This window comes from Protopterus annectens, chromosome 8.part1 (assembly GCF_019279795.1).
Source record: "Protopterus annectens isolate FY-2018-M chromosome 8.part1, PAN1.0, whole genome shotgun sequence".
Classification (NCBI taxonomy): domain Eukaryota; kingdom Metazoa; phylum Chordata; order Ceratodontiformes; family Protopteridae; genus Protopterus; species Protopterus annectens.
Window position 1 is genome coordinate 150576275 of NC_056742.1, and position 20055 is coordinate 150596329.

At 33.9% G+C, this 20055-nt stretch overlaps 1 protein-coding gene across 1 annotated transcript in view; it reads left to right on the plus strand.

The window, feature by feature from the left end:
• The window catches only part of PKD1L2 (polycystin 1 like 2), a 1522374-nt gene extending 1519120 nt beyond the window's left edge, over positions 1–3254 (plus strand). The window contains exon 48 of the mRNA XM_044081586.1: positions 2982–3254. Coding sequence (XP_043937521.1) covers positions 2982–3032 — 51 coding nt within the window. The 3' untranslated portion in view covers positions 3033–3254. The remainder of the gene's footprint in view (positions 1–2981) is intronic.
• Positions 3255–20055: the final 16801 nt, after the last annotated feature.

Sequence of the window (20055 nt, forward strand, 5' to 3'; positions counted from 1 at the left end):
TTTCTTTTCTTTTTTTTTTTTTTTTATATGTTCGAAGTTTTAAAACTTTGGTCATATAAGTTCAGTTATATAAGTTTTGAAATTTTGAAACTTGGAACATATAATATAGACCCTGTATATATATATATAGAGAGAGAGAGAGAGAGAGAGAGAGAGAAAAAGAGAGATATGGAAGGCGCTAAATTTGTCAACATCTTTTTAGTCTACACAATTTGGACAACTAATCCGATGGTCAAAAGTAGCAGATTGGATGATTCTCAGGGTTGAAGAATTTGTTAGAAAATATAATTTGCAGGGAGTGTGGGGGTGCAGGGGGTCTGCTTCTCTGCAAAAATCAATTTTTTTTTGTATTAAGGTTTTAGTATACACTGAGAATGATGCTCACATGCTTGGAGCATGCTTAGTATCCTGTCTATGTGCATAATGTCAAACATTTGGTATCAACATTATTCAAGTCCGTATTTATGCCATTTGATAAAAGTAAGCAAATCCATATATATATATATATATATATATATATATATATATATATATATATATATATATATTTAAAGAGAGAGAGAGAGACAGAGAGATAGGTAGACATAGATATAAATATATAGATATAGATGTGTGTATGTATATACATATATATATATATATATATATATATATATTGAGAGAGAGATATGTATGTATGTGTGTAGGGATATATCTATACATATATATATATATATATATATATATACATATATATACATAGATACAGATATTCTTAGGTAAATAGTTCTCTTGGTAGTTATCATTGTTTCTTTTTTCTTTTTAACCCCTTTATTGAATTATCACTTAAGACATGGGCAAACATACATTTATGTAAAAGAAAACAAAATATATTAATATATTCTCAGTTACAGATGTATACATCACATATATTATTTTGTATACATATCATCAATTCAGTATTACATAAATTGATCAGTTCCTGCTTTCCCTTAAACCTTTTCTCCTCTAAAACATAATTCTGCATGTATTGTTCCCACAACTGCCATTCCTCTAAATGTAATTTTCCCCCTGCAAAGATCCCACCTCCAGTTCCCCTTTATGTGATACAGTATTCAGTACTTCAAATACAGCCAGTTAAGACCCTGATGTCCATCTTCCAGCAGCTGCCCTCCTGGCATCCACCAGAATCAAACTCAACAAGGCCCCACCATGTCTAGGGAACTCAGACCCTGTATCCCAGTCCCAAAAAAATCTCCCTAGTTACACATATCTGCCCACCCAGTGCTTCTACAACACAATTCTGCAGGGAACTTACAAAGTCTGTCAGCTCACCACACTCCCAAAATATATGTTCCCAGCTACTTCCCATTTCCCCATCACACCTCCCACACCTGTCACTGTGTGAGGAAAAATTCCCTGGAGTCTGCATGCAGCACAAAAATACCCATGCAAACACCTCCAAGCAAAAATCTCGCATCCTCTAGATCTTGCCTCATACCTGGGAGCCATAGATATGTCCTCCAAATGTTTCCCCACAATTTTCTTATCCAATCCCCTCAAACTTCCTCTGATCGACTCCCACAGCTACTGTGCAGTAGCCCACATGCTCTACTAATTAGCCCCATTCCAACAGCAGCTTCTGTTGCAGACTCATCCATTCTGGATTCTCCCATCTCTTACTCCCTGCCCACACTAAGACATCAATCCTGATAGGGAAGGCAGTCTCCAGTCACAGTCCAAACACCCCATGGTCTCCTCCCACTCCAGTACCATTCCATCTCCACACATCTGCTCCCAACATCTTGATTCCCCTGCCAGTTCTCTCCAGCAAATTCCATCCCCCTCCCTCTTGTCCACTCTATGCACCCCTAATTGCAGTGATCCCCAATGGCAAAAATCTCCTCTTGCCACTCTTGCATTGGCTTAGCTCCCAGAAAACTCTTTTAGTTCTTTTTATATCTGTAAAACATATATAAATATTCATCAACGTATTGTTAAACATTTATTTGGCATTAAGAATGGTAGCAAATGTTGATGTAGTATATAGACATGTGAAGGAAGCCTTCCATGAGTGTTGTTTAAATTCCATATAAAAGGGATAACTATATACTACTTCAGTTCACTAATATCTAGGTCTCTTCTCCAATATTCCTCCAGTATCAGAAGCATGTTTCCCCACCCTGACACCTTGCGTTCCACACTACTGTCCTCTGTTTTTCTTTCCTTATGTGCTGTCTGCCTTCCACCTTTTCCTGTCCTAGACTTTTTGCCACTCTATTGGATTTGCTTGCAGTTCACCTACTTTCCCTCCTATAGCTTTATAATATTCACCTCTCACATCTGTTTCAACATGCTCTTCTTCAATTCTATTTCACATTTCATTCTCCATTTCAACACTTGTTTAGTCATTATTTAATTGCTCCCCCTTATACATATGCATATATCAACTTATAAATCATTTCATCATTTTATTTAAAACTAATATATTGTCCTTTCCTCTAAGCATATTACCACTATTGTTTTTGTGATATACTCTATTTAATAACTTCTACTTTTTCTTCTTTTCATATTGTATGTAACTTTTCTATTACAGTAATGCCTAATATCCAGAAATCTAGAAATGGTGCTTTTTCTGGTATTGTGAAGTTTTTCTCCTTCTGCCTCTGCTTAAAATACCAGATTTCCAAGGCATCAGATTCAAATAAATACATATTTATTTATTTATTTATTTATTTATTTATTTGTTTGCTTGCATTTGTTTTCCAGGACTGTCTGTCTGGGCATCAGAAACAATCCTTTTTCAGTGGAGGCCCAGGTATAAAAACTCCATAAATAAATTACAGTTACAGAAGACATCATTTGCAATTACGAATTGCAAAGACATAAGTTGTAAATGTACAGAAACTGAGATAGAAATGGTGAAATTAAAGTGGTAGGACATTATGCAAAAAAAACCTACTATGTGTACACTGTTGATTATACTGTTACATGCATTACAGATTCCGTTCAAGGAAGAAGAAAAGAAGAGAGGCGAGCACCTTCGGCAGTAGGTAGTGAGAGGGACATGAAGGACACAGACAGTACGGAGGGCAGTATTAAGTCGAGAAAAATGAGGGATGAGTGAAAAAAGGACAAATGGTTGATAGTATGTGGATATGTGACATTTATAAAAGTCTGGAGGTACTGTAGAATAGCTAATTCCATTAATTAGCATATTAAATGGAGTTTATGCTGCCTAAGAAAATCAATAGCGGATGGCAATGCATAGAGAAGGAGAAGACTGGATTCAGTTGTGTCATTTAAATCTGCCTTGAGAAGGAGATTTGATAGAAAGACGATATATTGTGATAATATATTGTGAGCTGTGGTTGGCTACTGAGTTATTCATTTACATTTTAAAGCTAGTATGTCTTTAACATCTCTTTTGCAAGTTATGACATTTTGCTTAAGGAGTAGTCTGACGGCTCAAAAACTTGTCTTCTGCATTTTAATAAACACTGTATTTCTCTTGTGCTGTATTGCCTTTCTCTTTTAATGGCTGAAACATTCATTTTGAATATGAACTTCTGTATGGGTTTACTAAGCTGAATAGCCAGAGCATATGATTAAAGGTCTGGCACATTTATTTTTTTTTTGACAGGAGGTATTCTGTAGTACATGAGACATCACACTTGTCCTGTTTCCCCCACATAATATTTCTGTTGATTTTATCTTTAGACTTTTGTCTTTCAAGATTTTACATCATGGACTTGGCTTGCTCATGAATCAAATAAGCCTTTTCATGTATATTGTAATAATTTCAGAAATACACAAAACATTCACTATTTTTGTATTAAATTCATAATGTTGTCCATGTCCAGGTGAGCATTGGTGCTGGAAATTCTCATGTCTGAATTTCCTTACCACTTGATTTGATATTTATTTTCAAGATGGTTAATTAGCCACCAACATTCTAATCTTTTTTATGGAGTTTATTTATGGATAATTGATATGTTTATCCTTACTTACCAAAGCTTATCTGTAGCTCACTCTGCCTCAGTTAGTATGAGCAGACCAACACATTCACATCATTGAACTGAATAGCAGGATGCATCAGTATCAGCACTCTTAGTCATCTGATAACATCTTATAGATTGTAAGGATTTCATACAAAGGTAATAATGCATATGGAGTTAGCAGACAGTTCACATTGCTGCTGTTATATTAGAAAATCCCTTCCTTTTTTCCCAATGCAAATTTCATTGAAAAGTATCATAAAAAACCCCATGCAATGATGATAAAGGCTTTATGCATGCCCATCCCCATCAAAAGTGCTGTAATTTTCATATATATATAAACAAATGAACTTAACTAGAATGACACTTCCACTAGCATGCGTGAAGATAGCCCTCACTTGATCAGACTGGATAACACTGGCAATTAACACTTTGAAGTTAACACTTGAGATTATTAACAATTTCAGGATTTAACAGACTTCGCCTCATGATCAAACCACCCCAAACATGGGTAAATCCTGATATACCCACACCCATTTGTGGGTTACTGCTTAATAATAGTGACTGGAATTATTTTCTTTGTTGGTATCACCTTGGCAAAAACATAAAGAAAAGAGTTATGCATCATCAGAGCTTCTGTGGCCAACAACAAGTAACATAAGTTATGATTTGGAAAAAAAAACAATTGAATATACTCTGTCCATAAGTAAAGTAGCATAGTATTGCCAAAATAGAATGTGAGATGTAATATCCATTGGTCATATCAGGAAGAAGAAAAAGTATGAATTAATATTAAGGGCAGGTAACTGCTATCCTCACAATTTCAGTTAGACTAGAAAAATACATAGAAGTTAAAAACATAAGGCCATGTAGCTTTAATGGTTAACAGAAGTTGTACAACTTAGTTAGTGTGTTACTGTGATCTAAACAAAAGTTCAAACATCTGGAAAAATGGAAATTCTTCATATTTATTTTGCAGATAGCTAATAATTAGCCACCAATATTTTAGGGTGTTTGTGTGGATGCCTTTAAAAATATATGGTTTTAAAATACGTATTTTAAAGGAAAACTCTGTCCTCTTATATAGTTTAATGAAATCCTTAGGTTTCTTTAATCCTTACAATTTTGTTCCACTATAGTGTAGCTACGGGAAACCTGCTTGTACTTTTAAAAACTTTCATTTTCTTGCCTTGGAGTCAAGAGAAGGGAAAGCTCACCTACTTTTTGTTTTAAGCTTAACTTCTCACATACTTTGTAGAGGAATTTTTCTCTACCTGCATGGCATACCATAGACAAAGATAATCTGTAGTTTACCTTGTCAGGTACTGCTGTCAATCTTAGATGGGTAATTAATCCTGCTAATTTCAGAAGCACGGCAGCTACTATTAAAAAAAACAGAAGCCTGTGGAATTGTTTCCACTGTTTTATTGCAGACATGAGGAGAACTTGACACTCCCCTCACACAGCAAAACAAAGCAATTAGATCAGTCAGGGGTTTAAAGATAGTTGTCACCTCTTCTGACAAATATACATAAGCAGCATTACAGCATTGAAATGCAAAGCTTTAAATGTTGTTTATTTATAATAGTTTATTTGTTAAGATAACTTAAATGTTGTATCAAAGATTTCTGTGACATTTAGACAAAAGAAAGAACATTTTTTTTCTTGTAAAGTATCAACACATTTACTATTTTCAATCCCCCGCACACACACACACACACACACACACACACACACACAGGGCAGAACTGCAGAAAGAAAGACAGGTGGCAATCCTATCAACTAGGTTCACTGTTCATAAAAAGTCTTTTATGCTTTTTTGTGACCTTCTTCCATAGCATGATCCATATCTGGTAAACACAGATCCATGGTAAGAGATTCCCTCTGACTCTAAGTTAGTCCTTACAGTGGTAGAGTGCATGAAAATTTTCTAGTCCACAAAGGAAATGTAACCATTGATGGCATCTGAAATATACAGCTGAATTTACTTTAACATGCATTTATCTGCCCTTACATTAAAAACATTAAGAAAAGGAAATCAGAAATACTTAACTGTGTTTAAATGGATGTCTCACTCTGTATGGGTGCATATATATATATATATATAAATAAACACACACACACACACAAACACACAAACACACACATATATATATATATATATATATATATATATATATATATATATATATATTTAAGCAGTATATATATATATATATATATATATATATATATATATATATATATATATATATATATATATATATTTAAGCAGTATATATATATATATATATATATATATATATATATATATGAGTACACACACACACACATATATATATATATATATATATATATATATGCACACATCTTACATGTATGTAAAAAAAACATATGTGTGTGTGTGTGTGTGTGTGTAAAATGGTGAAAGATTATATGCCTGTGTGTGTATTTCATGTCCTTTAAATAAAAACAAATCAAAATGGAAAATTTATATATGTGTGTCTGTGTGTGTGTGTGTGTGTGTGTGTGTGTGTGTGTGTGGTGTGTGTGTGTGTGTGTGTGTGTATAAATATGTATGTGATATGTATAATACTATAATACTATATGTGGATATGTGGGATGCAGTACAGTGTGAATACTTCAAGAAAGAAATATGCACTAGGTATTTTTGTAAGTAATCAGACATGTACTGACATATGGATGCGCATGTATGTGTGTGTGTTTGTGTGTGGCGGTGTACATAGCACACATATATACAGATGCACACAAATATATACACAAAGATGGGACATGTGCATGCATGAGTGTATTATTTAATTACCTTAATCCTAATCAACCCCATTTCTCCTACTTTCTAAATGTTCCAAATCTTTTTCACCATACCAGTTATTAGGCTGAACTGCAGTGGTTGTTGCATTCCACAATGTGTAGGTTTAGTGTTTTCATACTATCTTAGGACAACAAAAGTGATGCAGATATAATTAAACCCCCAACCCTTTTCTTTTGTGCAGCCATAAAACATTTACTTGCTGATTCCTAGTCATTCAGAGAACAGTAACATCTTACAGTGCTGTGACTTTTGCCATATGGGTGCATAGAATTCCTTATTTATAATAAAGTTAGCATAGTAGAGTTAACTATTATTAATGCATACATTCTAGTGAATGTTGTTTAATGTTTTACTTATTCACTGTCACACACTGGCTATGTGTTGCACATGCAGTCTTTGTCAATGTATTTATATCAGTATTTTTTTTCTTTGTATTGCTAAGTGCATTTATTGCTTGTTATTATCTTTGCTAATATAGGCTAAGTTGTGGCTGAAAAGGGTCGTGGCAGCAGTTCACTTCCTGGTTACCAAAGTATAAATAAATAAATAAAAATAAATAGGAAAAAAAGGGGAGGTGAACATGATAGAAATAATTAAGAAACTACTGAAGCACATTTTACTTCTGCATCATTGATGAGAGAGAAAAAACTTCCCACTGAAGGCATTGGGAAGTAGCAGACAAAGTTACTTTTTAGTCCTTTTGAATACTGCTTGTCACCTGTATATGATACAGCAAGAATCATTTACTGCAATGAGAGTTTTCACACCTTGGAATGAGGGTGTTGGGAAGGTCTGTCAAGTCTTTTAAAACTACAAAAGAATCCCTTTACAAAAACCTGCTATTTACCTACTTTCTTTTGCTGGAAGTGGCTAACAGATATTGATATTATTTATTATTTTATTTATTTCCAGTTTAATTACCGGGGAAGTCCACTGGGCCGAAATGACCCATGAGAAGAAAAGCTCCAAGTTGTATATTACAGTTAATAAACAAGTATTTGTAGCATAGAACAAACTCTGACAGGCACATAAATAAGGCTCAGTCAGGGAAACACAGAACTAGCTTTGTTACAGAAGGTATGTTAGATGACCTTGCTTCACAATCCTGCCATTCTATCTTAATGGCATGAGAAAACAACACCTTATGTCTAGCATGACTCATATAAAAAGAACTTGAAATGTATTCCAAGGAGAAGGAATGAAACAAGAAAATAAGATCACTTTACCAAGGCAGGCCCCATCATCCGCCATTTTATGAGTAACATATTAAAATTGTAAAAGTAGCAGTTGGAGTGATTTTGAGGCATTATAATAGTTCAGAAAACAAAGATACAATGAAAAAATATGTTTTTTTTAAGTTCTAAGGTGAAGTTTTCCTTTAAGTACTAATTGGTTTAATTTTTTTAATTAATTAATTATCCTTGTGGAATTGGTCTATAAAAAGGTTGTATGGCTGTAGTGAAAATTTATTCAGATGAAGTCCTGACTGGTTGTTGATGGAAGAAAAGCTGTTTGTTAATTTTTGAAGCTTTAATAATAAAAAGTGCTTCCATTTACTATTCCAAGTGTGCAATAGGTATTTCCTTTTAGGAGTTAGCAGCCAGGTTTACTTTGGTGGATTATATGTGTTTTTTTTTTTTTTTTTTTTTTTTGCTTGTAACTATTGGCTTGTGTGATGTTATTAAGCCACATAGAGATGATCTGACATTTATATGAGCTAAGTATTAGTTCTCATTGTGAATGATTTGCACCAACAGCACACACTCAGCAATGAATGACGAATAAGTGGAATATATTATATTCTTCATGATGTTGATTGGTCACTTAAAATTCTGATCTAATCCATGTATGATGATTGGTTACTATCTTTTGGATGGACATGAATATATAATTAATATGGTTTTGGTGCAAAGAATAATCCACTTTTTTGGTGGATAAGGACTTTAAAATGAGTTTTTTATTGTTTCATTAGTAGATCTGAAGAAGGGTTTAAATAACCCAGAAGTGCTTATCTTTCCTCTGGCTTTTATTGAAATTATTTTATTAGACTAGTATACTTTTTAAATCCTAAACTGGCCATGGTGACTCTACTGGTATTTTATGATTGATATATATATATATATATATATATATATATATATATATATATATATATATATAAATATCTATATCTGTATATATCTATATGGGTCTACTTTGATTCACTGATAACTCATTTCACTGAATTTCAATTCACCCTTAAAAAATCACTAAAAGGTCAACTCACTGAAAACTCATTTTACTGAATCACATTTCACTTAAGTATTGTTAGGCAAATAAAACATATATGGCCTTTTCCCCACTGTAGTGCAATCCTGGAGTTAGTATATATAGTTAGGGGGGTGGGGGGCACACCCCACCTACTTAGCTTTCATATTTATGAATCTCATTTTGCTGAAAGCTAACAATATAAAACCAAAAGTAGATGGGGGGCTATGCTGCCCACACCCCCAATATGTGAAGCTGTGCTCTTCACACCCCCCTAACTATATATACTAACTCCAGGATCACACTACAGTGGGGAAGAAAGCATATATGTATCATTTGCCCAATAGTACTTACATTCAGTGAAATGTGATTCAATGAAATGAGATTTCAGTGATTTAAACTTTCAGCGATTTGTTGTGAGTGTTTTGAAATTCAGTGAAATGAGTTTTCAGTGAATCAAAGTAGACCTATATATATTTATATATATATATATATATATATATATATATATATATATATATATATATATATATGGTAAAACAAGTCCTGCTGACCACAAAGCTGTGCTCAACCACAAACCAAGTAGTATGAACAAAAATGTAGAACACAACACCACAGCAAACCAATAAAAAGCAGATAGCAAAGAGCAGTGTAAAATCCAAATAGACTTTTATTCGAATACAGGTGAGCGCTTTCGCGATAAAATTGTTTCTTCAGACCATACAAAATATCAGCAGCATCTCAGATATTTAAAATACAGTCAATTAAATGTCTACCAATAAAAAAAATTCAAAAATTTAAAGGCACAGCTTTCTTTTAAGACAGAAACCATAAAGGGCTATTGCCATGAAAACACACATAGCAGTATACTTATTTAAGAAGTTTTCTTTCTTTCAGTACTGGCTTAAGAGGTACTAATTCATTCAAACCTGCATCTCTGTGTGCTGATAATTTTAGAATCCATCTTAATTCTTTCCCTTCTGTGACATTAGTTATATCACCCAACCTAAAACTTTCATAAATTACTTCTACTGCCATAAACTTGAACCAATGGTTAGTGCCTTTCTCTAGTATATGCTTAGCTAAGGCACTATAACTATGGCCCTTATTGGCACAATAATAATGGTCTCTAATTCATTCCTTAAGTCACCTATTAGTTTTTCCTATATAGAATTTTGAACAAGACACACACTGTGCTAAATAAACCAAGTTTTTAGTGTCACAATTAGCTTTAACTTTAAAAACATAATGATTACCATTGTCTGTAGTCTTCTTTTACCCTTCAAATTCCAATGCAAGGAATACAAAGATGTGAACATCGAAGGAAAGAAATTCAAGAGAAAGAACTCCTTTCAGAATCGAGAACCACAAACTCTCAAGAAAATGTGGAATATCACAAACAACTAGTATGGAACTTAACACACAAAAGCTGAACTTTCTTTACTTAAAAAAGATTTGTTTTTTATTTTTTCTCAAAGGGCTGATTTAGCTGACACTATTATAGAGCTGAAATTGTTTGTATGAAAAATAGCTCTTAAAGAGCAGTTTGTTTTTTCTGTGTCACATGAAACTATAAAACTATAACTATAAAAAGCCAAGTGCTTTCTGTCCAACATTGTCTTCCACCCTGGAAGTTTTTTTCAAATGTATGTGAACAACATCTTTATAATCTTTTTGAAACTAATAGTGAGTATAAACGAAATAAGTTTTATAACTTAAATAAAAATGAGAGACAAGCACTTGAAAATTTATAGAGATATAGTGACATTGTAATATGACCAGCCGATAAAGGCAAAATCCTTTGTTGTGTTAGATAAAGAGTATTATGTTACTACTATAAATACCATGCTTAGAGATTATAATACATATACCAGCATAGAACTTTACTCTGTACAAAAGTTAATTGAAAGGTTCACTAAGTCTCTTGTTAACTGCTTTCAGGAAACAGTTATTTCTAAAGAACTGTTCCAGTATTTTATAGTAGAACATCCTGTTGTACCCACATTGAATGGTTTGCTGAAAATACATAAAAATCTTGTAACTCCAGCTTTTAGACCCATAGTAGCTAGAGGTGGATGGCTAACCGAACCGGCATTTTTATACGTAGAAAGACATGTAAGACCTATTTTAGACAAGTATGCTATTGTTTTGCGTGATACAGAACATTTAAGTGATTTTTACTCTTTTCTTGAGAGTTATGCTGAAACTGGTACAGGGATTATGGTAACATTAGATGTTATGTCTCTGTTTATGGTTATATCTAACCAAATAGGTCTTTCCTAAGTAAAAAATTTTCTTAAAGAAGAAGGCTCTCTCACTGATGAAAAAATAGAGTTTATTTGCTGCCTTATAAAGCTGGTACTAGAATATAATGTTTTTCTATTTGAGCAGCAATATTACTTGCAGACCTCTGGAGTAGCTATGGGCATGTCCTGTGCCAATAGCTATGCCAATATGGTCATGGCATACTGGGAAAATGTAAACATCTTAAATGTTGAACAATTTAATGTGCATGTAAAATGTTATCTGTGTTTTGTTGATGACTTATATATTTTTTGGAAAGGAGACCTTTAAAGTTTAAATCATTTTCAAAGTGCTATAAATTCAAGCACATCCTTTCTTAAGTTTACTATGAAACATTCTTGCACATACATAGATTTCCTTGATGTTACCCTGTATAAGTGCATAGATGGAAAGCTGCACACTAAGAGATATAGAAAACCACGTTATACACATAGTTATCTTGAACGTAATAGTATGCATCCACCACATATTTTTGAAATTGTGGTAAGAGGTCAACTTCTAAGAGTTTCTAGGATCCATAACCAGGTACAAGAATTTGAAACAACTATGTTTTCCACTAGTATGGAATTTATAGAATGTGGTTATAAACCTTTTGAAGTTAGTAAAGCATGTGAAAGGGTTAAGTTAGACAAAGTAGTAGATGTCAGTTTTTTCACCTAAAGAAAACATAAGAAAGACTCCCCATAGTAACTGTTATAGCAATTTAGCTTATTGTATGACCTTTATTACTGACAGCATAGATATAAAAAATATTATCACAAAAAATTGGCATATTTTATCTTCTGACCCAATTCTACATGAGTTTGTTAATGCAGCTCTAAATTTTATTTATAAAAATAAAAATTTGTCGAAAGGACATCTCCGTTTTCCTAATACAAGTAAATTAAAGCAAACTAGTATTAGAACAACTAGTTTTGGCACCTCTATCTGTAGTAAATGTACTTTTTGTAAATACATTGATGTATCCAATACATTTATACAACCAGACAATGATAATCATTATGTTTTTAAAGTTAAAGCTAATTGTGACACTAAAAACTTAGTTTATTTAGCACAGTGTTGGACTTGTTAAAAATTTTATATAAGAAACCCAAAAGACGACTTAAGGAACAAATTAGAGACCATTATTATTGTACCAATAAGGGCCATAGTTATAGCGCCTTAGCTAAACATATACTAGAGAAAGGCATTAACCATTGGTTCAAGTTTATGGCAGTAGAAGTCATTTATGAAAGTTTTAGGTTGGGTGATATAACTAATGTCACAGAAGGGAAAGAATTAAGATGGATTCTTAAATTATCAGCACACAGAGATGCAGGTTTGAATGAATTAGTACCTCTTAAGCCAGTTCTGAAAGAAAGAAAACTTCTTAAATAAGTATACTGCTATGTGTGTTTTCATGGCAAGGTTGGGAGGGTGGCCTAATGGTTAATGTGTTTGCCTTACAAACACAAGGTGCAGGGTTTGAATCTCACAAGGGATAATTGGCTAGGCTTAAAATGGCTCTCAAGGGCAGTTAGCCTAGTACTAACCTATGAAATTATCTCCTTGTTAATTGAGCAAAATATTTAGGGTTGGGAGGGTGGCTTAATGGCTAAGGTGTTTGCCTTACAAACACAAGGTGCAGGGTTTGAGTCTCACAAGGGATAATTGGCTAGGCTTAAAATGGCTCGCAAGGGCAGTTAGCTTAGTACTAACCTATGAACCTATGAATAGCCCTTTATGGTTTCTGTCTTAAAAGAAAGCTGTGCCTTTAAAAATTTTTATGGCTGTTGTATTTGAATCTTTTTTATTGGTAGACATTGATTGTATTTTAAATATTTGAGATGCTGCTGATTTTTTGTATGGTCTGAAGAAGCGATTTTATCATGAAAGCGCTCACCTGTGTTCGAATAAAAGTCTATTTGGATTTTACACTGCTCTTTGCTGACTGCTTTTTATTGGTTTGTTGTGGTGCTGTGCTCTACATTTATGTTTATATATATATATATATATATATATATATATATATATATGTATATGGGTCTACTTCACATAATCGAATTTACACAAGTAAAACTGAAAAGGACGAGACGGCTTCGCTGAAAACATACTTTCACAAATACTTGGATCACCACAATTTTACTCCAGGAAAGGAACCACATGACAAAATAAACAAACCAAAGCAAATCAAACCCACCCAAGTGGAGGGAGGCTTCACCCCACAACCCCACCTAACTAAATATACCAACTCCGAGATCACGCTACAGCGGATAAAAGGGCAAAGTTCACTATGGTGGCCAAGTGTTTCCTTTCCAACAATAAAATTCCAGTGACCAAAGTGTTCATGAAAGTAAGTTTTTGGCAAAGTTGTCTCATCCTTCTAAGTTCTGGGTAACTGAAAATTATAGGGAATCCATATATATATATATATATATATATATATATATATATATATATATATATATATATATATATATGGGGAATACTAGTCATACAGCAATGACATTGGCTTATGAATTGCTAAAATAGACTGTTGCCATAACTTCTTACATAAGATCCATGTCAAAGATCATGTTGCATTCTTATTAAAAATAAGAAACATGATTAAAGCTGGTATTGCTTGTTTAAACCATGATTAAGTTAATACAAGAGATGAGTGTTTTTAGCCATTGTCAGGGCTTCATTAGATCTAAATTATACATAGCGGTAACAAGTAATATATACTTTTCTATGTGCCATATAAAAATCCATGTAAATTGCAATGAAGGCTTTAACCCAGGAGCACTAAGATAGATCACATTGAATGACAGTGATTGAAACAGCGGCACACTAATAGTTTGCATCTTTATTGTGACTGGTACAGTTTACTCCTTATCTAAGTAAGTGCAAACTCAATATGTATCTGTTGCTGCTCAGTTTGCTAGGTATAATATCAATTAACAATGTAAGCATCTAGTCCTGCATTTTTTGTTACATTACTGTAGTATATAATAAAACAGATGGCACTGAGATTAAACCACTATGTGAAATGCTGTAATGGGACAAGGGAGGAGCATGATGGTTATTAAAACTCAAAAAAGAACTCTACTGTTAAGGGCAGAGGTGTAATTAGGATTTATCAATCATGATCCTAACTTATTCTAATGATTCACATGTAATAAAAAGAAAAAATGTTTGAAAACTGCAGCATCATAATGGGAAAGCAATCTGTCAGTCAGGATCTGGACACTTAACCATCTTTCATTTATTGAAAAGGAAAAAATATTAGAAGCTGGGATGAAAATGAAAAATAAATTACTACATCCACACAACTATATGTAGTAACCTTTTCCCTGCAACCACCTAAGCTGCACTGACAGATATAACTGCAGTAGTAACTTTATGGTATATTGGGCAAGCCGCATAAAATACTAAGCATTCAGCATTGGAAAAACAATTTACCTTCTCAAAATAAAGTGACCAAGCCCCTTTCAGAGATCAGGCCTAAGGAGCTGAGCAACTGACTGTCTAGACATGCTCAGTTCTGCAGGAACTATGCAAAGTTTGTTTTTCATGTCATTGAGAGACTCATTTCAGGCCCATCACAAGGCAATCAGAATGCAAAGCTAGAGAAAAAAGAACTTAAATGGCAGATTCAACTTAAACTTTATTGGAAGCTCAGGCTCAATCAGACATGCTCCATTAAGAGAATTCTCAAGTTAAAGAAACTGGAACATAGCAACCTTTACTAAAACACTTTCACATTTTTTTCTTATAGCTATAGTATTTCATGTCTACGCTTGTGTTTAATTCTCATACATTTAGCAGTAGATGTTTCATTGTATATTTTATTATTTATATGTAGTTTAGGCTAGAGTTTTTCATTTTTACTTTTACTTCCATTGCAGCTCTTTTACATAGATATGGTGTGTGGAGATTAATTTAATGTCAATTTGAATTGCACATATTATGATCTGTCTGATTAGTAATATGAATTACCATATTGGAACATGCTAGCATAGTGAGATCTGGGGAAGCCCTTTACTTTATTAACAGAAATGGGCTAAAGTGCTTTAAAATAATAATTTTTGGTGAGCATAAGTTGCAACACATGAATTTACTTAACATAACTATCTAAATATGTACATCCGCAGTGGTGCAGCGGTAGCGTTGTTACCTCACAGCAAGAGGTTCTCCTGTTCGATTCTCGGCTGGAGTGCGTGGAGTGCTTTCTGTGTGGAGTCTGCATGTCCTCCCCATGGTCGAGTGGCATTCTGAAAGACATGCTTGAATGGGCGTGCCTTCGTTGAAGGTTGAACATCGAGCTGGCACTTCAGCATTCATGAAAATCTACTGCCAATCATTAGTGGACCGGAGTTCCGCTGTGGCGACCCCTAACCGGGAAAAGCCGAAAGACAAACAACAACTATCTAAATATGTGTATCAAGTCATCGAAGATAGCTTTGATTAAAAGAAACAGTATGTTAAAAAGCCATTTCGTCAAAAATTGTAAACGTGTATATGTGGTATTTCTGGTGTCAGTTTTGATGATGGGAGTTATTAGAGATGTAATTTAGAAGATTTTGTGCAGACAGGCAATGCTCCCTGTCAAGCTGTATCCCCAAATCTGCAGATGATTACGTTTGTGTGCCAGCAGTGATTCAAGTGTGTGGTGATTTTTTCTTATCTCCACTGGTGTGCAACTGTGGAGTTAGTATATATAATAAATGGAGGTGTGGAGGACAGACAGCCCCATTTGGGGGTGCAGGGGGGTTTACCCACTGCAAAAAAAGTTATTATGATATATATGTTGTGTAGAATGTTTTCAAAGAAATGGATTTTCAATCAAAAATACATTGTCAATAATATATTCAATCATTTTAACCTTCTGTTTTTTCTTTCAATTAAACCTACCTTTAACAATATAATAAACAACCATATATATATATATATATATATATATATATATATATATATATATATGTGCATATATATATATATATATATATATATATATATATATATATATATATATGGGTTCCCTTCAGAAGCTCGAAATACTGAAATGTCGACTTTCAGTATTTCGAGCCCAGGAAGCCGAATCCATATAATAGCGAAAGTTTAGAAGCACGAAATTCAAAACCTCGAATACCGGAGGTTTTGAGTTTTACGCTTCTAAAGTTCTGCTATGGTCATGTATTCAGGTAAGTGTATGTGTATGTTAAGGGATTTCTGTAGGGGCTGTGGCGTGTGTCAGTGTGTTTTGTTGCTGTGATGTGTGTGTGCGAAGAGAAAGTAGCTTGTGTGGTGATGTTTTGTGTGTGTTTGTATGTAGTGCGACCTTGGAGTGAAAATATTTAAGTAGGGGGGGTCACATGGGGGGTGCAGGGGTGCTTTTCCCCTGCTTTCATGTAGTACAGTGATTGTCTGTGTTTCTCTGGTGGATGGTGTATTTGTGTGTGTAGTAAAACAGCAAAATTAAAACTTCCGGTATTCAAGGTTTTGAATTTCGCAGTTTTTACTTTTCGTTGTTTTGTGGATTCGACTTCTTGGGCTCGAGATACTGAAATTCGACATTTCAGTATTTCGAGCTTCTGAAGTGAATTCATATATATTTATATATATATATATATTTATATATATATATAGATATCCATATCATATATATATATATATATATATATATATATATGTGTGTATATATATATATATATATATATATATATATATATATATATATGTGTGTGTGTGTGTGGGTGTGCATATGTATGTTTATAAATATATACATATATGGAATACATTCATTTGAGCGACCAACCTTTCCTCGATCAGGTATAACACCAAGTTTAAATGTCAAATTTCTCAGTGGCGAATGGTCGGAATGTCATACAAAACACCAAATGTGACATTTCCGACTGCTCTATCACCTAAACAAGTACTACCATAGGTCAAGAAGGGGGGATATTTTGCATTTCACAACAATTGCGTTCGCAATTATGAGAATTTGCTGCACTGCTTTCGAATATTTTCCGATCGGTCATCCACCAGCCGATCAAATGAATGTATACTATATATATATATATATATATATATATATATATATATATATATATATATATATATATATATATATATATCTACATACACATGTATGCAGGTTATATATTTTTTGGTTTGGCATGACTCTGCCCTTATGTACAATACATCTCTGACTCTTTCTCTTTCCCTTCTCTGATTTTTTAAACCTGGGAATTTCCATATACACACAAGTGAGCATGCACAAACACACATACACACACACACACACACACACACACACACACGCACACACACGCACACACGCACACACACACACACACACACACACACACACACACACACACACACACGCACACACGCACACACACACACACACACACACACACACACACACACCTTTGCACTTATTTTTTTTCCTTTTAGCCTGTGTTAATAATGCTTGGCCTATGGTCAATCTGCTCTCTTGTCTTACATTCAACCTGCATATACAAATTTGCATAAGAAAAACTCATAAAAAACTAGGGATGCTTTACAGAGCCAAAAGCTTTCTCACCAACTTAACTAAAATTACACTTGCCACTACTTACTCCCCACTGTACTTAATGGCACTCCATCCTTACTAACCTCCAGGCTTCACAAAAATTAAAACTTGAACAATGTTATAACAAAGTTGCTATATTGGCAGCATACATACCTCTCAAGTGTACCTCATTATGAGGAACGTACCTCATTTGGGGTCTTAAAAAGTTCATGTTCCTCGAAGTTCCTCAAAGTTCCACATTGAAAGACTCTGTCACACATTCAGTATTAGGAATTTTTTAAATTGAAATCCATTGTAAATAGAAGTGAATAGTATTAATTAATTAAAATATCTTCTTTATAAGAAAACCAGCTTATCTTAACCATTCTATGACCTTCCTAGTTGAAGTTGTTAATAAGCCATTAGTATGTGTTCCACATTTTTCCCATTTGTTCCACATTATGAGGGCTAGTGTTCCTCATTTTGGACATGGAAGGTTGAGAGCTATGGCAGCATATACCCCTTTCAGAACCCACTACTGTGTAGCACTGAAAAGCCTTAACTGGTTAGAACTGCCACATTAACTAACATATAGACTTTTTACCACCTATAAAATTATCCAGCATCCATCTGCCTGTCCAGCACTAAAACATTCTGTACAACTATTTTCCCAGTTTCAATGCAATCCAGAGAACAAAAACTCCTGTCTACAAACCTAAAAAATCTGCTGGGCATTGTCTGTACTCGTACAAGATTGCTAAGGCCTGGAACTCCTTACCTGTATCCATCAGGTGTATACCTTCCTTCCTATCTTTCAAAACCACTCTGGAAGACTTACTAGCTAAAATCTTGTGTTCTTGCTCAAAACCAGGATAAACTATATCTCTAAATGTGAATAAGTACCTTTTAAATCTGTATGCCTCCTTACTCTCTCTTCAACACTTACTTCTTTACTTCTGTCTAATTCTCTTCCCTGACTTTCCCTCTAAATATACCATAAGCCTATTTTTCCTCAATTTGTATTGCAATTCCTATTTGTATTAGACTAACTTACCTTTAATTTCTCTATAAATTGACTAAAATTTCCATACATATTAAATGATTGTCATATACCCGATACTTAACCAATGTTTTTATATTATGTCTAATTTGTTATAATTATTTAAACTGCAGATGTTTTTATTTCATTTTTGAAGACTGTAAAATTATTGTTAAAATGTTGTGTAATGATGTGGAGCTTTTCTCCCTGTGCCTCCACTGGAAATGGGCTTCTACCTAGCTGGACTTTCCTGGTAATCAAATGTCATTAAATAACCAATAAATGAATTGCCTCTTTTCTCACACACAGTTGCTAATCTTAATTACACCTCTGCCCTTAGCAGCAGAGTTCTGTTTTGAGTTCTGATAACCATCAAGCTCCTTATAACTGCGGTGGTGGTGCTGCGGTAGCGTTGTCGCCTCACAGTAAGACTTTGTCCTGTTCGATTCTCAGCTAAAGCGTCTTCTGTGCGGAGACATGCTTGAATGGGCGTACCTTCGTTGAAGGTTGTGCGTCAGAGCTGGCAACTCGGCACATAAAAATCTACTGCCAATCATTAGCGGACCGGAGTTCCGCTGTGGTGACCCCTATCCGGGAAAAGCCGAAAGACACAACATAACCATCAAGCTCCTTAACTCTCCCATCACAGCATTTCACACAGTTTAGTCTTACTGCCATCTGTTTTATTTTTATACTACATGAATGTAATAAAAATGCAGGGCTAGATGCTTATATTGTTATTTAACATTATACCCAGCACACTGATCAACAGTAAGTACCCACTGACTTTGTACTTACCTAGATAAGGAGTAAACAGCGCCAGTCACAATAAAGATGCAAACTATCTCTGTATCACTGTTCCAGTCACTGTTATTGAATGTGATCTGTTTAAGTGCTCTTGGATAAAAGCCTTTGTCACAATTTACAAAGATTTTTATATGAAAAATAGAAAATTATATATTACTTGTTACTGCTATTTATAACTTATATCTGATAAAGCTCTAACATGGGCGAAAGCTCTCATCTCTTATTTTAACTTAATAAACCATGGTTTAAACACAAGCAATTCCAGCTTTAATCCTGGTTTCTTATTTTTAATAAAAATGCAAAGGGATCTTTCACTTGGATCTTACAT